Consider the following 16,532-nt stretch of genomic DNA (forward strand, 5'->3'; position numbering starts at 1 on the left):
TTTCTCATCCTGCACCTCCTCCTTCCCTGACCATTTGACATTTTCTGTACATACCATCATCACAATAAAGGTGAAATGGTGAGCATGGATGTTTGTAGAGCACACCACCATGATAAATACACCTGACTTAATTTAGGTGGCTAAAAATTGCTGCCAAGTATGTCAGGTAGCTCTAGACGTTCAGCATAAAGTGTTAAGGGACTAGAGAGTGATTTTGCTTCCTAGAAACCAGGAATCACTCAGTTTTCTCATCATACCGAAAAGCTGAGGCTACTTTTTATTTTTATTTTTTTGAGATGGAGTCTCGCACTGTCACGCAGGCTGGAGTGCAATGGCATGATCTCGGCTCACTTCAACCTCTGCCTCCTGGGTTCAAGTGGTTCTCCCAAGTAGCTGGGATTACAGGTACACACCACCACACTGGGTTAATTTTTTGTTTTTGTTTCTGTTTTTTTTTTTTTGGTAGAGATGGGGTTTCACTATGTTGGCCAGACTGGCCTCGAACTCCTGACCTCGGGGTCTGCCCGTCTCAGCCTCCCAAACTGCTGGGATTATAGGCGTGAAGCACTGCGGCCGGCCGCTGAGGCTACCTTCTTATTCCCTTCTTTGAAAACTGCATATGGTGCTTACATTTGTCAAATTTCACTGGAAATTATTTTTCCTGGGAGGAGGAAAAGTGTGTTTAATTTCAAAAAATCCTATACAGCATCCACGCACTCCCTCCACACGCTACCACCAGTGACCCTCCTAGAAACAAGCATTTAATTTTGTAGTCATACAGTCCTTTTGACCTCTATCGATGGAGATGATAGATGCCTGTCTTTCATTTGCTGCCAATGTTCTTCCTTTTTCTCTCAAATTAACGTTTGGTGTCCTTAATAAGTGTTATGCTGGTGTCACTTATAAGCCATTTCCTCAAACGACATTTACAAATTCAGGCATTCATTTAATTTATTCCTACATTGAGCTAAAGATTCAAAGATCAATAAAGTTATTCAAGCAATGGGGATGAGAGTCCAAACACTGTTTTTCAGTGTACACAGGAGTACACACACACACACACACACACACAAACATTGGCACTGACCTAGTTCCTAAGTCTCTGTGAGTGACTACTGTTTCTAAAGATGTATATAGGTTTCAAAGTTTCACCATTCCCTTGTATTTCCTTTTCTAATGCTGGAATTCCCTCCAAAACGTGTCGTCTATGCAAACTCAAACAGCTCACTAATCACCGGATTTTGATTGTTTCCATTAACTATCACTTCAAACAAGTTCAAAATTTCTACCAACTTCCAATGGTTTCCAATTTGCTTTCAATTTCTCACATATGTGGGTTCAAAAGCATACCACAGTCAGCCAGACACAGTGGCTCGTGCCTGTAATCCCAGCACTTTGGGAAGCCAAGATGGGTAGATCACCTGAGGCTAGGAGTTTGAGACCAGCCTGGTCAACATGGTACAAACCCCATCTCTACTAAAAATACAAAACTTAGCCAGGTAGGGTGGCATGTGCCTTTGATCCCAGCTACATGGGATGCTGAGGCACGATAATCACTTGAACCTGGGAGGCAGAGGTTGCAGTGAGCCAAGATCACACTGTTGCACTCCAGCCTGGGCAACAGAGTGAGACTCCATCTCAAAAACAAAGAAACAAAAATACTCCATGGTCCTCCAGGATTTAATGCACTGCCAGAATCAAACGTATCCTTCTTCTTCCATCTCATTCACCTTCCCACTCCCCTTACGTCATCTCAGTGCTCTTCTGACCCTATTGTTACATAAATGGTATTTCTTCTCCACTCTTCTTTCCCCCCAACTTAATCAATGTCTATCCCAATAACTAACATTTTAGCTTCCTCTCTTTCTTGTATCATCAAAACTATGGACAGTTTCTTCTTTGTACACTTTCTCTAATCTTTTGATAGTCCAAGACTTTAATATCCCCATACCCTTTGATATGCTTACTTATTAACAATGTAGGAAACACTGATAGATTTTAGAAGTGACATGGAATAGAAACGGAATATCAAGGCATTGGGATGAGGTTTACCAGCAGACTCCCTATACACAAACTGTAATACCCTTGTCTTCTGACACCTTAAGTTGAGGACCATGTACAAGTTCAAAAGTTCTGAGTGAAACTTACAAGTCAAAAAATTCTAAGCACATCAAATGGGTCTGTTGCAAAATTCACATATACAGAGTGTTCATGTCTCAGGATCTGCTAAGACAATCTAAAAATTATGATCGGTTTAGGCAGTCTAAAAAGACATTTTAACAGTATTTATAAAATATGTAAAGGGAGTCTATATTCAATGGGAAAATTTCCCCCTTTTTCTAAGAGTTTGGAGATAGCTAATCCATTTTAAATCCCTTAACATCCATTTAAAATCTTCTGATAAGTTCACCACAGAAATCAGGGTAAACAGGATAACGAAACAGGGTTTGCAACTTTTGCTTTCCTGTACTGCCTAAGGAGAAGAGACTTGGATAGATTCAGTTCTAGCACGTGACCTTGCCATTCCAAACTCTTACCTCTTGTTGTTTGAAGGTTTTCTCTTGGATTTTACCATTCAGCTTTTCTATGTTGAGCTGCAAATCAAGCAATGTGGTATTCAAACTTATTAAGGACTTGGAGATTTCATCTATTGCATTCCCATGTCCCTGGACTGAGGAAAACAAGGTACTTAGCTGGAGAAGAATGTCATTAAATCTTTGATCAGTCGTCATGCTGAAGTTCTGGAAATGCTCTGCATCTATGAGATTGGCTTCCATGTCTGAAATGTGCTGGATTCTCTTCTCCATGTTGCTCATGTGTTCCATAAAGACTTCCTGAAATCTCATTTCCTCTTCACTGTCATTTCCTTTTCCTGTGAGACTTTGAGTTATATCGTCTGCATTAGTTGAACCAACTGAGCAATGCTTCGTTTCCCACTTCAGGAGTTGAGCTGTATATTGAAGTAAAAATAAACCAGTCATGGCCTGATCCTTAAATGCATACACTATCCCATCCCATATCATTCCATTCCATTCGTTTTATTCCATTCCACTCCAACATTTTGAATGCTAGGCTAAATCAAGTATTTCCTTTTCATCTACAATGTGTGAACTACGCTAAGTATATTGCTGAGAAGCATACATTCTCCCTTTCCCATTTTATGTTAAGATGATTCCAGGATTATATCATGCTTTCTGAATTGCTGCTTATATGAATCTTCTTGGTCACTGATTTTGGTTTTGCCAATTCAAAACAATTCTATAGATTATGAAAGGCAATGTATCTACAGAACTGTTGTTAGAATAAAGTGAACTAATGCTTAATCCAGTTTCTGAAGTAAGCATGTTGAATAAGTTCACAATGATAATGATGATCATGAGGATGACAAAAGCAGTATGTGGTAAAATACTGGTATCATGAACAGTATGGATAGATTGTCGGTTTATCTTCTTCATTCTTTCACTTGAGCTGACAGAAAAGTGTCATTTTCAGTTAACACAGACCTAATTCACAGTTGGTGGAGCAGGAAGTTGGGCAAATAATTTTTTTTCTCTTTATAAAGGTACTATTCTCATAACAGTCCTTTTTAACTATTATAAAATATATATTCACAGCAGAAAATCTAGAAAATATAGATAATATGGAAAAACAATTTACCATGAATCTCTCCATCCTAGCTTAAACTCTAGGATTTTGGTGTATGTGTCTCAAACCTTATCATATTATTAATCTTAAAATGTGACATTTTTAAATAATCTGGACACCACTTTTTAATGTAATGCTCTATCATAAGTACTTTTTCATATTATTAATATTTAATATTGTTCTACAAAAATAATTTAATAAACTCCATTGTATTATATGCATGGATCTGCCAGATTTATTTTAAAAAACAACTGCATTTAGTTTGCCTCTGTTTTCAGTTATATAGTCAATGTTTTGATGAACAATCTTGTGATTAATTATTTACCAAATTTAAAAAATTGTATTCCAAAACAGTATTTTAGGAACATAGCGAGTTGCTGATAGATATCCCCAAATGGGCATATGTTCTCTAAACAAGCTAATTATCATTCTGAAATAATGTAAAGCAATATGTTTTATAGTTTCAAAAAATAAAAGGCATAAACATTAACTTTTTATACAAAAATAGGCGGGGTGCATTGGCTTATGCCTATAATCCCAGCACTTTGGGAGACTGAAGCAGGTGGATCACGAGGTCAGGAGATCAAGACCATCCTGGCCAACATGATGAAACCTCGTCTCTACTAAGAATACAAAAATTAGCTGCGCGTGGTGGCGGGCACCTGCAGTCTCATCTACTCAGGAGGCTGAGGCAGGAGAACCGCTTGAACCTGGAAGGCAGAGGTTGCAAAGAGCCGAGATCATGCCACTGCACTCCAGCCTGGGCAACAGAGCGAGATTGCATCTCAAAACAAAATAAAACAAAACAAATTCTTAATTATAGACAATGAGGAAAATGTTAAACATAATCTTACCACTATTCAGTGATGGTTGAGGTTTTCTGTTTTCCTGTATTTCTATATATGTATCTGTTTATACCTTTTACCGACATGTATGCTAGTCATATTCATATTAGATTGGATGTATAAGATTTTCCACATTTGACAATTATGGAACAATAAAAAGAATAATTTCATATTGCTCAAAAATATATGCAGCTCCACCTGAGTCTATCAATTTTCTTAATAAAAGTGATGATATGATGACAGTACAATTTTTATAGATTTTTGAGAACTAAACAACACAATAAAAACATTTAGTTCTACCCCTAACTCAAGGGTTTTGTTCCATAAATGAGAGCTGGGTGTTTACATAGAATCTATTTCCCTGATTCTAGAATCTTCCTACACTACTCCGTTACCAACTAGGCTACTCTGAACAAGTTACTTATCCCTCTCCTTGCTTTGGTTTTCTCAATTTGTAAAAGTAACAATTACCTCAACAATGGTGCTGAGCACAAATGAAACAGGCATATCTATTTCTCTAAAGTGCCTTATAAATGAGAGATACTATCATCAGTTATATCCACCGTATTTACTACCTTTGCTTAAAGAGGCTGTGGTTGGATCACCTGAGGTCAGGAGTTCGAGACTAGCCTGGCGAACATGGTGAAACCCCATCTTTAAGAATACAAAAATTAGCTGGGCGTGGTGGCACACACCTATAATCCCATCTACTGTAGATGCTGAGGCAGGAGAATTGCTTGAGCCCGGGAGGTGGAGGTTGCAGTGAGCCGAGATCCTGCCATTGCACTCCAGCCTGGCTGATAGAGCAAGACTCCGTCTCAAAAAAAAAAAAAAGAAGAAGCAGCAGCTGTTTGATGAGCATTACTACTGTAGCTATTATTACACTAAGAGTGTCATCCTAAATATGTAAATAAATTCTAATTTCAAAAAATATATGATACCATATTTTTCCTGGTTTTATTAATTTAATATTAGCTTATTTGGAATAACAAAATGTGTGTGACAATACTTTGATGTGATCTATAATAGAGTTGGTATTGAGTATGTTATTCTATATTTCTTAACATATCAATAACTTGGAAATAAAAGTATATTTCTTAACTGTATCTCATCACATTTACTAAATTCATTGTGGGGAGCAAGTTTTGGGTTGACAGCCTCATCCATGCATTTGTTAATTCTGTGATTTAATTACTATATACTGTGCGGAAAACACTGAGTAACTCTGGGAATAAAAGAACAATCGGGAATGGAATTTGACTGTAACAATCAGAAGCCCAAATAAACAATGTTTTCAAAATTACTTCAAAATTTTCCTCTAGCATTGTCCTTTTTTGATGATTATTTCTTTTGAAGTAGCAGTTACAAATTTAGATTCTAGAACAGAACTGCCTAGATTAGCAATTCTGGCTCTGTACTTTATAAACTATGGCATCGGACAAGTTACTTAATCTGTCATTGCCTCTATTTCACCATCTGTGTAAATGGGGTACTAACAGTCAGTGTCCAAATAATTAAATGAACTATATGTAAAATACTTAGACGACTTCCTGGCATGTAATAAGCATTTGATAAATTTCAGATTTTTGCTATTATTAATATTTGGATTCAAGATGTGTGATTCAAGTACCTATATGACCAATATTGATTGACTATGGGGAATTAGCACTGTGTGATAAAAATATTTTTCTGGAGTTGGATGTTCCCATGAACATAGTTATCTCTATGCTTTATTTTACTATGCACATTGCCCTTATTGCTCAGCCATATAGTTTTACTTTCATTGGAAATAAGATTTATTTTGTATCAGTAAAGCTAATATTTTTCACAATATGGAAAGAGAAGCCCCAATTTGACTAAGGTCACATGACCAACTATTTTTAATTTGACAACAAATTAAACATGAGTTGACAGTAAATGCTACATTTTATTAACAGACCTAAAAACACAAATTACCTGTTTCATCGAACCCTGAGTGAAAACTGATTTTTCATTAAAATGTTAACTTTTTGTCATATATCTAGGTAAAGAATGCCAGGGTTTATATTTCAAAAGTTCACTTATTTTTATTGGAGAGATGGCATTTTGTGACTTTTCTGTTTCACATATGAAAGGAGACAGAATTTTATGGTCTGTGCAAAAACCTAAGGACAGGGTTATATTTGATTCTACAGATCATATCTACTCTTTCATATTGGAATTATCTTTTCCTACCCCAAATGGATATTGTTTTCAGCTAAAGAATTTTCAGTACTTCAGTAATAATTGATACATACATAAACATAAATTCTTGATTTTTTTCTTATTGTTCTGACACAGTATTATCCTGTCACACTCTGATAGTGTTTCAGCAGCTTCTTTAAGAAAAGGTTCTAAATAGAATAAATCTTATAATTAAGAAAATAACCCTCAATATATAATTCACTTCATATTTAGAGTTTTATATATAATATTCTATTTCACCCATCAATTCAGAGTTGCCAAACTTCTGTCATTTTAGGGATCTATTTTGTCTACATTTGTAATTTTTTATGCCAAATAGAGATATATATTGCTTTTCAGTTTCTTTTTGAAAAATATACTGATCTACAATTTAATTAAAGGTGTAAGTGGATTGTCAATTGTTTCGTATTAATACATAATAAACATAGTGAAGCCTTTCCCAAATTCTGGTGAATCTTGCACTGATGTGAACTTATAAAATTTGAACATTCGTAGCATCTAGTCAATTTTAGTAGGTAGCTATTGTAGTTTTAGTAAACAGACTGGTTCAATCATTGTAAACTTCAGAACAAATGTGTTAACTTGGTAGTATTTTCTAATAGCTCATGGACTTTGAACTTGGTTAGAAACTTGAATTATTTTCCAACTCCTGTCTGCATTCTGCATGAGCTTATCGGAAGCTGAGGTCCCTGGTCTTGGCTCTGCAGGCAGTGATTTGCATAAAAGTGATGAAATGTACTCAAATTCCAATTGGCTTACAGGTAATAATCCCTACAATGAAGCATCCTTTAGTTAAGCATTTCAAATTACAGATAAGCATAGACATAAACAAACATACAGATAACCTTGATTATGAGGAAATTGACTGTTTAATGCCAAACATTAACATGTCCTTTTACTCAGATAACAATAGTTTGGTTGGTTGGTTTGATTGTTATGGTTGGATTTCTTTTAGTTTACTTTTAATGGCCAAAAAGAAGTTAATCGTTACCTATGAAAAATATTTTCCTGTGGTGATTTTTTTGTTTTTTATTGGCCGACCATATTGTTTTATAAAAACTTAATTAAAATAGGAGACAATAGACCAGAGGTTAGGGTTCAGAAGTCTTGGATGGGAACTCCAGCTTCAATACTGAGCTGTCTGAATTTTCTTATGTGGATAATGAGAATAATTACAGTGTGTATACAGAGGTTAATTGTAAGAGTATATTATTGTTTTTATTATTTCTTTCTTAGTGAAATTTTTGCTCTGTCTTAGAATACTTCCTTAGACTGCCCTGTAGCAGAGGAAGTTTGGCCTGGTCTTTAGGAACTTTTTTGTTGTTGCTGTTAAGCTGCTTAGTATGCACATAAAAATGTATCTTATCCCCCGCATATCTCTTATTAGAGCATATGGGCAGACATTTTATCAGACATATAGAGAAGAGGAGAGCTATAAGGCATATAAATTCAAATGCCAAACAAAATACATCAAATCCATCCAAAATGCTACAAGGGGAATAATATTTACATATGTGCTTAAGGTATATACAAGCTATCCACCCTTGTAGAAACAGTCAAATCCATCTCCAGTTCAAGTCAGCCTCTCCAAAGAAATATATACCTCCAGAACATCACTTTGAGCCCAAGTAACACGTTCTATATTTTTTATTTGAGAGGATGCTATCAGGTTATGTTTAGAGATATTTTAAATAATATCTCTATGAAAAGTATGGTCATATAAATTGGATTTTACTAAGTTGTACGCCATTATTCTACAAGGTCTCCACTCTTTAAAAACTGACAGAAATATTTTTTCTGCTCTTAGTACTAAGAATACAAGAGCTTCTCCTGGACAACAGGTTTGTTTTTTATATTACAGCCACTGTTAATGTAAACGATCATGTTATTTCTTCACACTGGCAAAGCGAATACTTTTGAAATTTGTCACGCACATTAGAAAGAGAGGACTCTAGAGGATAATATATTTTTGAAAGAGTTTAGTCCTTTTCATTTTACTTTTACAAATCTGTATTTTTATCTTGCACTTATTTCCATTCTATTTTGTTTTTTTTCTAATTTAAAAACTATTCTTTCTACTTAACTTTGCAGAATCTGTTTTTTAATTTAATAAATTTGAAGGACTCCTTGTAATATAGTATTTTCTTTATGAATGTACCATATATAAAAGACTGAATGCTTCTTTTTTGCTTTGGCAATGAATAATTCACGGATAAGTTACTAAATTTCAAAACTCTGGATCACGTTACCTGCCACTATTCCAATGAGAGGGATGAGAACTGCAAACACAAGGAGGTAAAGGGCAATCAGCGCAGCTTTGAAGGACTTCAGTTTCTCTTGAAGGGGAGGGCTGTTTTTAGGATCTAATAAAACAAAAAAGCCCAGCTTACTGTTAGAAAGTGTTATCTTCTTCCATAATTAAAATTGTTCTAATCTCCAATTACATTGTTACTACCAAGCCTACTGGAATAAAAAAGAAGAAAAAATGGTCCAGATTTATGCAGTAGAAAAGAAAGGGGCAGTCACAGGAAAAGCCAATCCAGGTATCATTATAGACACTTGATGGACTTATCCACTCACTAAGCATCCACAAGAAAGTTACCGTGCTCTACAAGTTGTGCTTGTCTGATTTTTTGTAATCAGTGGGTAAATTTTAATATTGACACTTAAATATACAAACACAAATTTTATTCAGCATTCACATGGGAAGATATTCTGGATGACAAAATTTTCTAAAGTAACTATGTAATTTTTAGTATTTTAAAATCAGATAGGGCAAATATTTATTTTCAATGACTACAATATTAAAATAATTTTATTGTCCAATTCCTTCTCAATAGTTTTGTATTCGGATACCTCTTATGATTTGAATACAATGTAAACAATATTTAAGAAAAATGAAATAAACCAAGTGATTCACATTTTGGCTAATCTTTAGAATGGATCAGTGAAGCCCACCTTATTAATAACAGCAATCTTTTATTCATATGCATTTATATGGCACTGTGATTTATATAATGGGATATTAATTGCAGTAGAGAGAAAGCAATATAGAGGGGAAATAATAGATGAAGAAGTCCTTTCTCTGATTAGGTGAATACAATGGTCATTAAAAATTCATTTTCTGTGGTCATTGCTTTCATTGATCAATTTTAAAAAGTAAATTTTACTTTCAGGTTGCAACAAACAAGGTTAGGGTATTGAAAAGAAAAGAAGAGAACTTTTTTTTTTTTTTTTTTTGAGATAGAGTCTCGCTCTGTCACCCAGGCTGGAGTGCAGTGGCCGGATCTCAGCTCACTGCAAGCTCCGCCTCCCGGGTTTACGCCATTCTCCTGCCTCAGCCTCCCGCGTAGCTGGGACTACAGGCGCCCGCCCCCGCGCCCGGCAAATTTTTTGTAGTTTTAGTGGAGTCAGGGTTTCACCGCGTTAGCCAGGATGGTCTCGATCTCCGGATCTCGTGATCTGCCCACCTAGGCCTCCCAAAGTGTTGGGATTACAGGCCTGAGCCACCGCGCCCGGCCGAGAAAGTTTTTAAAAAGTAAAGAAAGGAAAAGAGCTGGATGCAGTGGCTCAAGCCTGTAATCCCAGCACTTTGGGAGGCTGAGGCGGGAGGATGGCTTGAGCCTAGGAGTTTGAGACCAGCCTGGGCCACGTGGATAAACCCTGTCTCTAAAAGAAATATAAAAAGTAGCCAGTCGTGGTAGCATGTCCCTGCAATCCAAGCTACTTAGGAGGCTGAGGTGGGAGAATTGCTTGAGCACAAGAACTTAAGGCTGCAACGGGCTGTGATCACACCACTGCACTCCAGCCTAGGCAAAAAAGTGAGATCCTGTCTCAAAAAGAAAAAAAAAGAAAAGACAGAAAAGGAAAGGAAAAGAAAAGATTGAAGGAAAAAAGAAAAAGAACCCATAATAGAAGCAAGTTGAGATATGGTCCACCCGCCAGTTTGATTAAGCCTGAAAAGCAGGACTCATTTTCTTCATCTCTAAATTATCATCACAAATGTAAACTCTACCTTTTAAACAGCTCTCAAACATTTCGATTGCTTTTTCTCTGCTCCCAATGACTCTCTCCTCCTTCTTCAAACTCTCATTATTTCTGTGTGTAACAGCCCTCACTATTATCTTTACTTGTATGCATCTTGCTTGTGCCACATCCTCCCATCTACCCTTTACACAGAGCACAAGATCCACTGTCACCCTGGAGTTGAGGTCTGTATTTCAGGTTTGCTATGCAAGAACTCATATATGAGCCTTTAACTTTGTATATGCTGCTTCTTCACACTGAAATGTCTTCTCTGTCTTTTCCACTTCCACCCATCCCCTTAGCGATATGTATTTATGCTTTAGGTTTAGCAGAATTATAAGTAACTCCTCCTGACATCTTAAACGATCCTGTTGAGATACAGCTGAGGATCGCTACTTTTGAGCTGTTGTCATAACCTGTGCAAACGGGTTTCACTACTGCTATACGGGGTTGAATTGTGTGCCCGCAAAAGATATGTTGAAGTTTTAACCACAGGTACCTGTGAAAGTGAGTTGATTTGGAAATAGGGTATTTGGAGATGTAATCAAGTTAAAATGAAGTGATACTGGATTAGGGTGAACCCTAATCTAAAGACTGATGTCTTTGTAAGAAAAGAACAAATAGCTACACAAAGAAGACCATATGAAGAAGGAGGGAGAAATGAGAGTGGTGCAGCTACAAAGGCAAGGAACAGTAAGGACTGCCAGGAGCCCCTAGAAGCTGGGAGGAGGCACAGGAAGATTCTTCCCTAGAGTCCTCAAAAAGGCACATGGTCTGACACCTGCATTTTAGACTTCTGGGTCTCAGAATCCTGAGTGAATAAATTTCTGTTGTTTTAAGCCTCCCAATTTGCAGCCATTTGCTACAACTCTAGAAAACGAATACAGGCACATACTACCCATGATTTTCAAATATTAGTTCACGGTGCTAGGATCATATTTATCTCCAGGACCTAATATTGTAGCTGGGAAGTCAGAGGGCTCAATCAGTGTTGTAGATTAATTTGATTTCATATAATACTGCCTTACTTTTATTTAAGCTTATTCTTATTCTGTCTCAAGAATATCCCTATTTGCCAAATAAGTATTATTTTAACATCCATATACATTTAAGGTAAGTCTCAAGACTATAATTTTATATATTGTCAATAACTCTAAGAATGACCTCCATGGGCAGCCCATCCCCCTCCACTTACTCGGACGAAGCAAAGCTGTCATTGAGCGAGCATCAAATTTCACAGATTCAGAGCAGCTATCCGCGTCCTCCTGTTGATCATGAAAGCGATCCCACTGCTCCATACTTATGTGAAACAAATGGAAGAATATATTAATTCCACATGAAATGGCTAGAGCTCTTTTGCATAGTGTTTTAAACTGAAATTTCAGTTTGAAATGGAATCTACATTCTGTGACACAATCTACAATAAATAACATTTAATTTTAGCAAAAAAACCATATTTTGTTAAATTTGTATATCTGTCATATACAGCAATGTATTAAACTTACCCATAAGTTTTAACTTGCATGTAAAAAGACAGATGTATGTGGAGCCCTCTCATGTATCTTTCTGTGGGCAAATCTGTATCTCTATTTTTAGAGGTGTGTTTTTGGAGTGTGGGAAAAGAGGTAGCTCTTCTTTCTTAGCTGAAAATTTTTTTACAAGTGACAGAAAATAACTTGTAAAATGATTTAATCAGTAATTTAATAGAGTAAAAGGAAGGAAATAAAAGAAATGTCTGGATCTGAATAACCTGATTTGACTTCTCACAAAAGTCAGTTTTCCCAGATAATTATTTTAATTTGCCTCTACGTGAGAAAAGAGAGGATTTGAGCACTATGCCTGCCTTCTTCCATCCTCTTCCTTCACAGTGTTTAAATCCATTAGAGATCATAGTCCTTGTACATATCAACATAGGATTCAGGAAAACTAGTGATGGTGGCATTTTTACGTGTATCTGTTGGCTGCATAAATGTCTTCTTTGGAGAAGTGTCTGTTCATATCCTTCACCTACTTTTTGATGTGGTTGTTTGATTTTTTTCTTGTAAATTGAGTTCTTTGTAGATTCTGAATATTAGCCCTTTATCAGATGGGCACATCATCAGTGATCATCAGAGAAATTCAAATCAAAACCTCAATGAGATACCATCTCACTCCAGTTAGAATGGAGATTGTTAAAAATTCAGGAAGCAACAGGTGCTGGAGAGGATGTGGAGAAATAGGAATGCTTTTACACTGTTGGTGGGACTGTAAACTAGTTTAACCATTGTGGAAGACAGTGTGGTGATTCCTCAAGGATCTAGAACTAGAAATACCATTTGACCCAAACATCTCATTACTGGGTATATACCCAAAGGATTATAAATCATGCTGCTATAAAGACACATGTACATGTATGTTTATTGTGGAACTATTCACAATAGCAAAGACTTGGAACCAACCCAAATGTCCATCAGTGATATACTGGATTAAGAAAATGTGGCACATATACACCATGGAATACTATGCAGCCATAAAAAGGGATGAGTTCATGTCCTTTGTAGGACATGGATGAAGCTGGAAACCACCATTGTGAGCAAACTATCGCAAGGACAGAAAACCAAACACCGCATGTTTTCACTCACAGATGGGAAATGAACAATGAGAACACCTGGACACAGGAAAGGGAACATCACACACTGTGGCCTGTCATGGGGTGAGGGGAGGCGGGAGGAATAGCATTAGGAGATATACCTAATATAAATGATGAGTTAATGGGTACAGCACACCAACATGGCACATGTATACATATGTAACAGACTTGTACGTTGTGCACATATAACCTAAAAAAAAAAAAAAAAAAAAAAAAAAGGATTCAGGAAAACTAATTCTCAGAAACGATGTACATACAAATTTACAAATTGTCTTTGCAAACTGCCAAATAAGGAATTTCCTTAGTATTATTTTAATTACTCTATTCACTGAAAAAACAATTTCCCTTAGAACAAATAGTTTTGCATATTTGGAAAAAACACATATTTCCTGACTGTTTAAAAAAATTATTTATTGGCTGGGCGCAGCAGCTTACGCCCGTAATCCCAGCACTGTGGGAGGCTGAAGCGGGTGAATCTCCCAAGGTCAGGAGTTCGAGACCAGCCTGGCCAATGTGGTGAAACCCCATCTCCACTAAAAATATGAAAAAATTAGCCAGGTGTGGTGGCAGGCACCTGTAATCCCAGCTATTCGGGAGGCTGAGGCAGGAAAATCGCTTGTACTCGGGAGGCAGAGCTTCCAGTGAGCTGAGATTGTGCCATCGCACTCCAGCCTGGGCAAGAAGAGAGAAACTCTGTCTCAAAAAAAATTATTTATTTATTTATTTGTTTGTTTTGAGATGGCCGTCTCACTCTGTTGCCCAGGCTGGAGTGTAGTGCTACAATTTCAGCTCTCTGCTACCATGTTGGCCAGGCTGATCTTGAACTCCTGCCCACAAGTCAACCTCCCAAAGTGCTGGGATTACAGGTGTGAGCCATTGCACCTGGTCTCTCTCTTCCTCTCTGTCTCTCTCCCTTTCTTCCTCTCCCTCTCCCCTCTCTTTCCTTTCTCTCTCTCTCTCTCTCTCTCTTTCACTTTCCAGGGCTTTTCTCATTTTACATAGGCAGCCATACAAATATGTCCTTGTACCTTTTTCAGCATAATTTAAATTGTATGTGCATACTAAGTAGCTTACCAACAACAACAACAAAAATGTTTCTGTGTCTCTTTAACATGTATCAAAAACATTGGAAAGGTTTGATAAAAAGAGACTGATGGGCCTCATCCCCAGAGTTTCTGATATTTGGGGTGAGGGCTCAAGAATTTACAATTCCAACAAATTCTCAAGAGGTGATGCAATTGGTCTGAGGACCACATTTTAAGAACCTTTTCCATAAAAAGACATTATATGACTTCTTTTGTTGGACATAGTTTAGTTCATGTGATTGATAGATTTAGCCTAAAGCCAACATCTTCTGATCATTTATTTTCTTGAATGCTGAGTAACGGACTTAGCACAGCACAGTTCTAACTGAGTGCAATGGCAGCATCAGGACAGCAAACTCAAATCCAGCCCAGGAAATGAAAGGCAATCATTCAGATGCAAGTGTTCATCCCACTGTGGGGAGAGGCAGTGATATGTAAGGATATGACTCAACTCCTGTCAATATATTTTGAAAACATCACTAAGGATATTCTTTATTTGGCAGTTTGCAATGACAATCTTTGCATATTCCTCCTTTCTGAGAGTTGGTTTTCATGAATCCTATGTTGATATGTTGATCTGACCAAGGACTATGTTATTTAATGGATCTGACCACTGTGGCGGAAGGGAATGAAGGGAGGTAGGCATAGAACCCAAATCTCCTTTCTCAGGGAGAGGCAAAGCAAAATAAATAAACAATTATCTGGGAAAATGAACTATTGCAAGAAGCCAAACTGGATTATTTAGATTCACACTCCTCTCTATTTCCTACCTTTAAATTTACCCTATTAGATTTAAATAGCAGTTTTACTCACCAAGCAAAACACATGAACAAAAAATCCAAATAATTTTTAAAAGCTGAGATGACAATAAAACTTAGCAAAATTCACTTTAAAACTATAGTTGAATGATTTATAATCCTTTGGGTATATACCCAGTGATGTGATTGCTGGGTCAAATGGTATTTCTGGTTCTAAATCCTTGAGGAACCGCCACACTGTCTTCCACAATGGTTGAACTAATTTCCACTCCCATTGACAGTGTAAAAGCGTTCCTATTTCTCCATATCCTCTCCAGCATCTGTTGTTTCTTGATTTTTTAATGATCGCCATTCTTGGAACCAATCCAAATGCCCATCAATGATAGACTGGATAAAGAAAATGTGGCACATATACACCATGGAATACTATGCAGCCATAAAAATGAATGAGTTCATGTCCTTAGCAGGGACATGGATGAAGCCGGAAACCATCATTCTCAGCAAACTGACACAGGAACAGAAAACAAAACATTGCATGTTCTCACTCATAAGTGGGAGCTGAACAATGAGAACACATGGACCCAGGGAGGGGAACATCACACACTAGGGTCTGTCAGCGGGTGGAAGGCAAAGGGAGGGACAGCATTAAGAGAAACACCGAATGTAAATGACGGGTTGATGGGTGCAGCAAACCACCAGGGCATGTGTATACCTATGTAACAAACCTGCACATTCTGCACATGTATCCCAGAACTTAAAATATCATTTAAAAAAATTGAAGAAAGAAAACGCTATAGTTTAAGGCAACTGGAACTATGTACTAATGCTTTTTAACTTTGAACTCAGTTTGTAAGACATGGACTCGCAAAAATTGTATTCATGTATACCTGGTATGTGCAGACATGTGTCACTTAAGGACTAAGATACGTTCTGAGAAATGCATTGCTAGTCAATTTCATTGCTGTACGAACATCATAGAGTGCACTTACACAAACCTAGATGGTCTGGCCTATTGCTCCTGGGTTACACACCTATACAGCATGTTATACTGTGCTGAATCCTGTAGGCAGGTTGGAACACGATGGGAAGTATGTGTGTTTCTAACATATCTACACGTAGAGAAATGCAGTAAAAATATGGCATAAAATATACAAAGTTGTGCACCTGTATAGGGCAATTAGGATAAATGAAACTTGCAGGACTGGAAGTTGCTCTGGGTGAGTGAGTGGTGAGTGAATGTGAAACACTGTAGACTTTATAAACATTGCACACTTAAGCTACACTAAATGTATAAACAATTTTATTTCCTCAATAATAAATT

The 16,532-nt window shown here is 36.9% G+C and overlaps 1 protein-coding gene across 5 annotated transcripts in view; it reads right to left on the reverse strand.

Annotated features, from left to right (window-relative positions):
• The window catches only part of MSR1 (macrophage scavenger receptor 1), an 84,703-nt gene that overhangs the window by 58,684 nt on the left and 9,487 nt on the right, over positions 1 to 16,532 (reverse strand). For 3 of the 5 annotated variants that reach the window (XM_033226006.1, XM_033225985.1, XM_033226022.1), the window contains exons 2-4: positions 11,935 to 12,038; positions 8,963 to 9,076; positions 2,538 to 2,950 (exon numbers count right to left, since the gene is read on the reverse strand). In XM_033226006.1, the coding sequence (XP_033081897.1) occupies positions 2,538 to 2,950; positions 8,963 to 9,076; positions 11,935 to 12,037 (630 nt within the window). In that variant the 5' untranslated portion in view covers position 12,038. Of the gene's footprint in view, positions 1 to 2,537; positions 2,951 to 8,962; positions 9,077 to 11,934; positions 12,042 to 16,532 lie in introns of all 5 variants that reach the window. The other 2 variants (XM_033225997.1, XM_033226014.1) reach the window with 2 other exon arrangements.

The sequence above is a fragment of the Trachypithecus francoisi genome, unplaced genomic scaffold (assembly GCF_009764315.1).
Source record: "Trachypithecus francoisi isolate TF-2019V2 unplaced genomic scaffold, Tfra_2.0 Contig01440, whole genome shotgun sequence".
NCBI classification, from domain to species: domain Eukaryota; kingdom Metazoa; phylum Chordata; class Mammalia; order Primates; family Cercopithecidae; genus Trachypithecus; species Trachypithecus francoisi.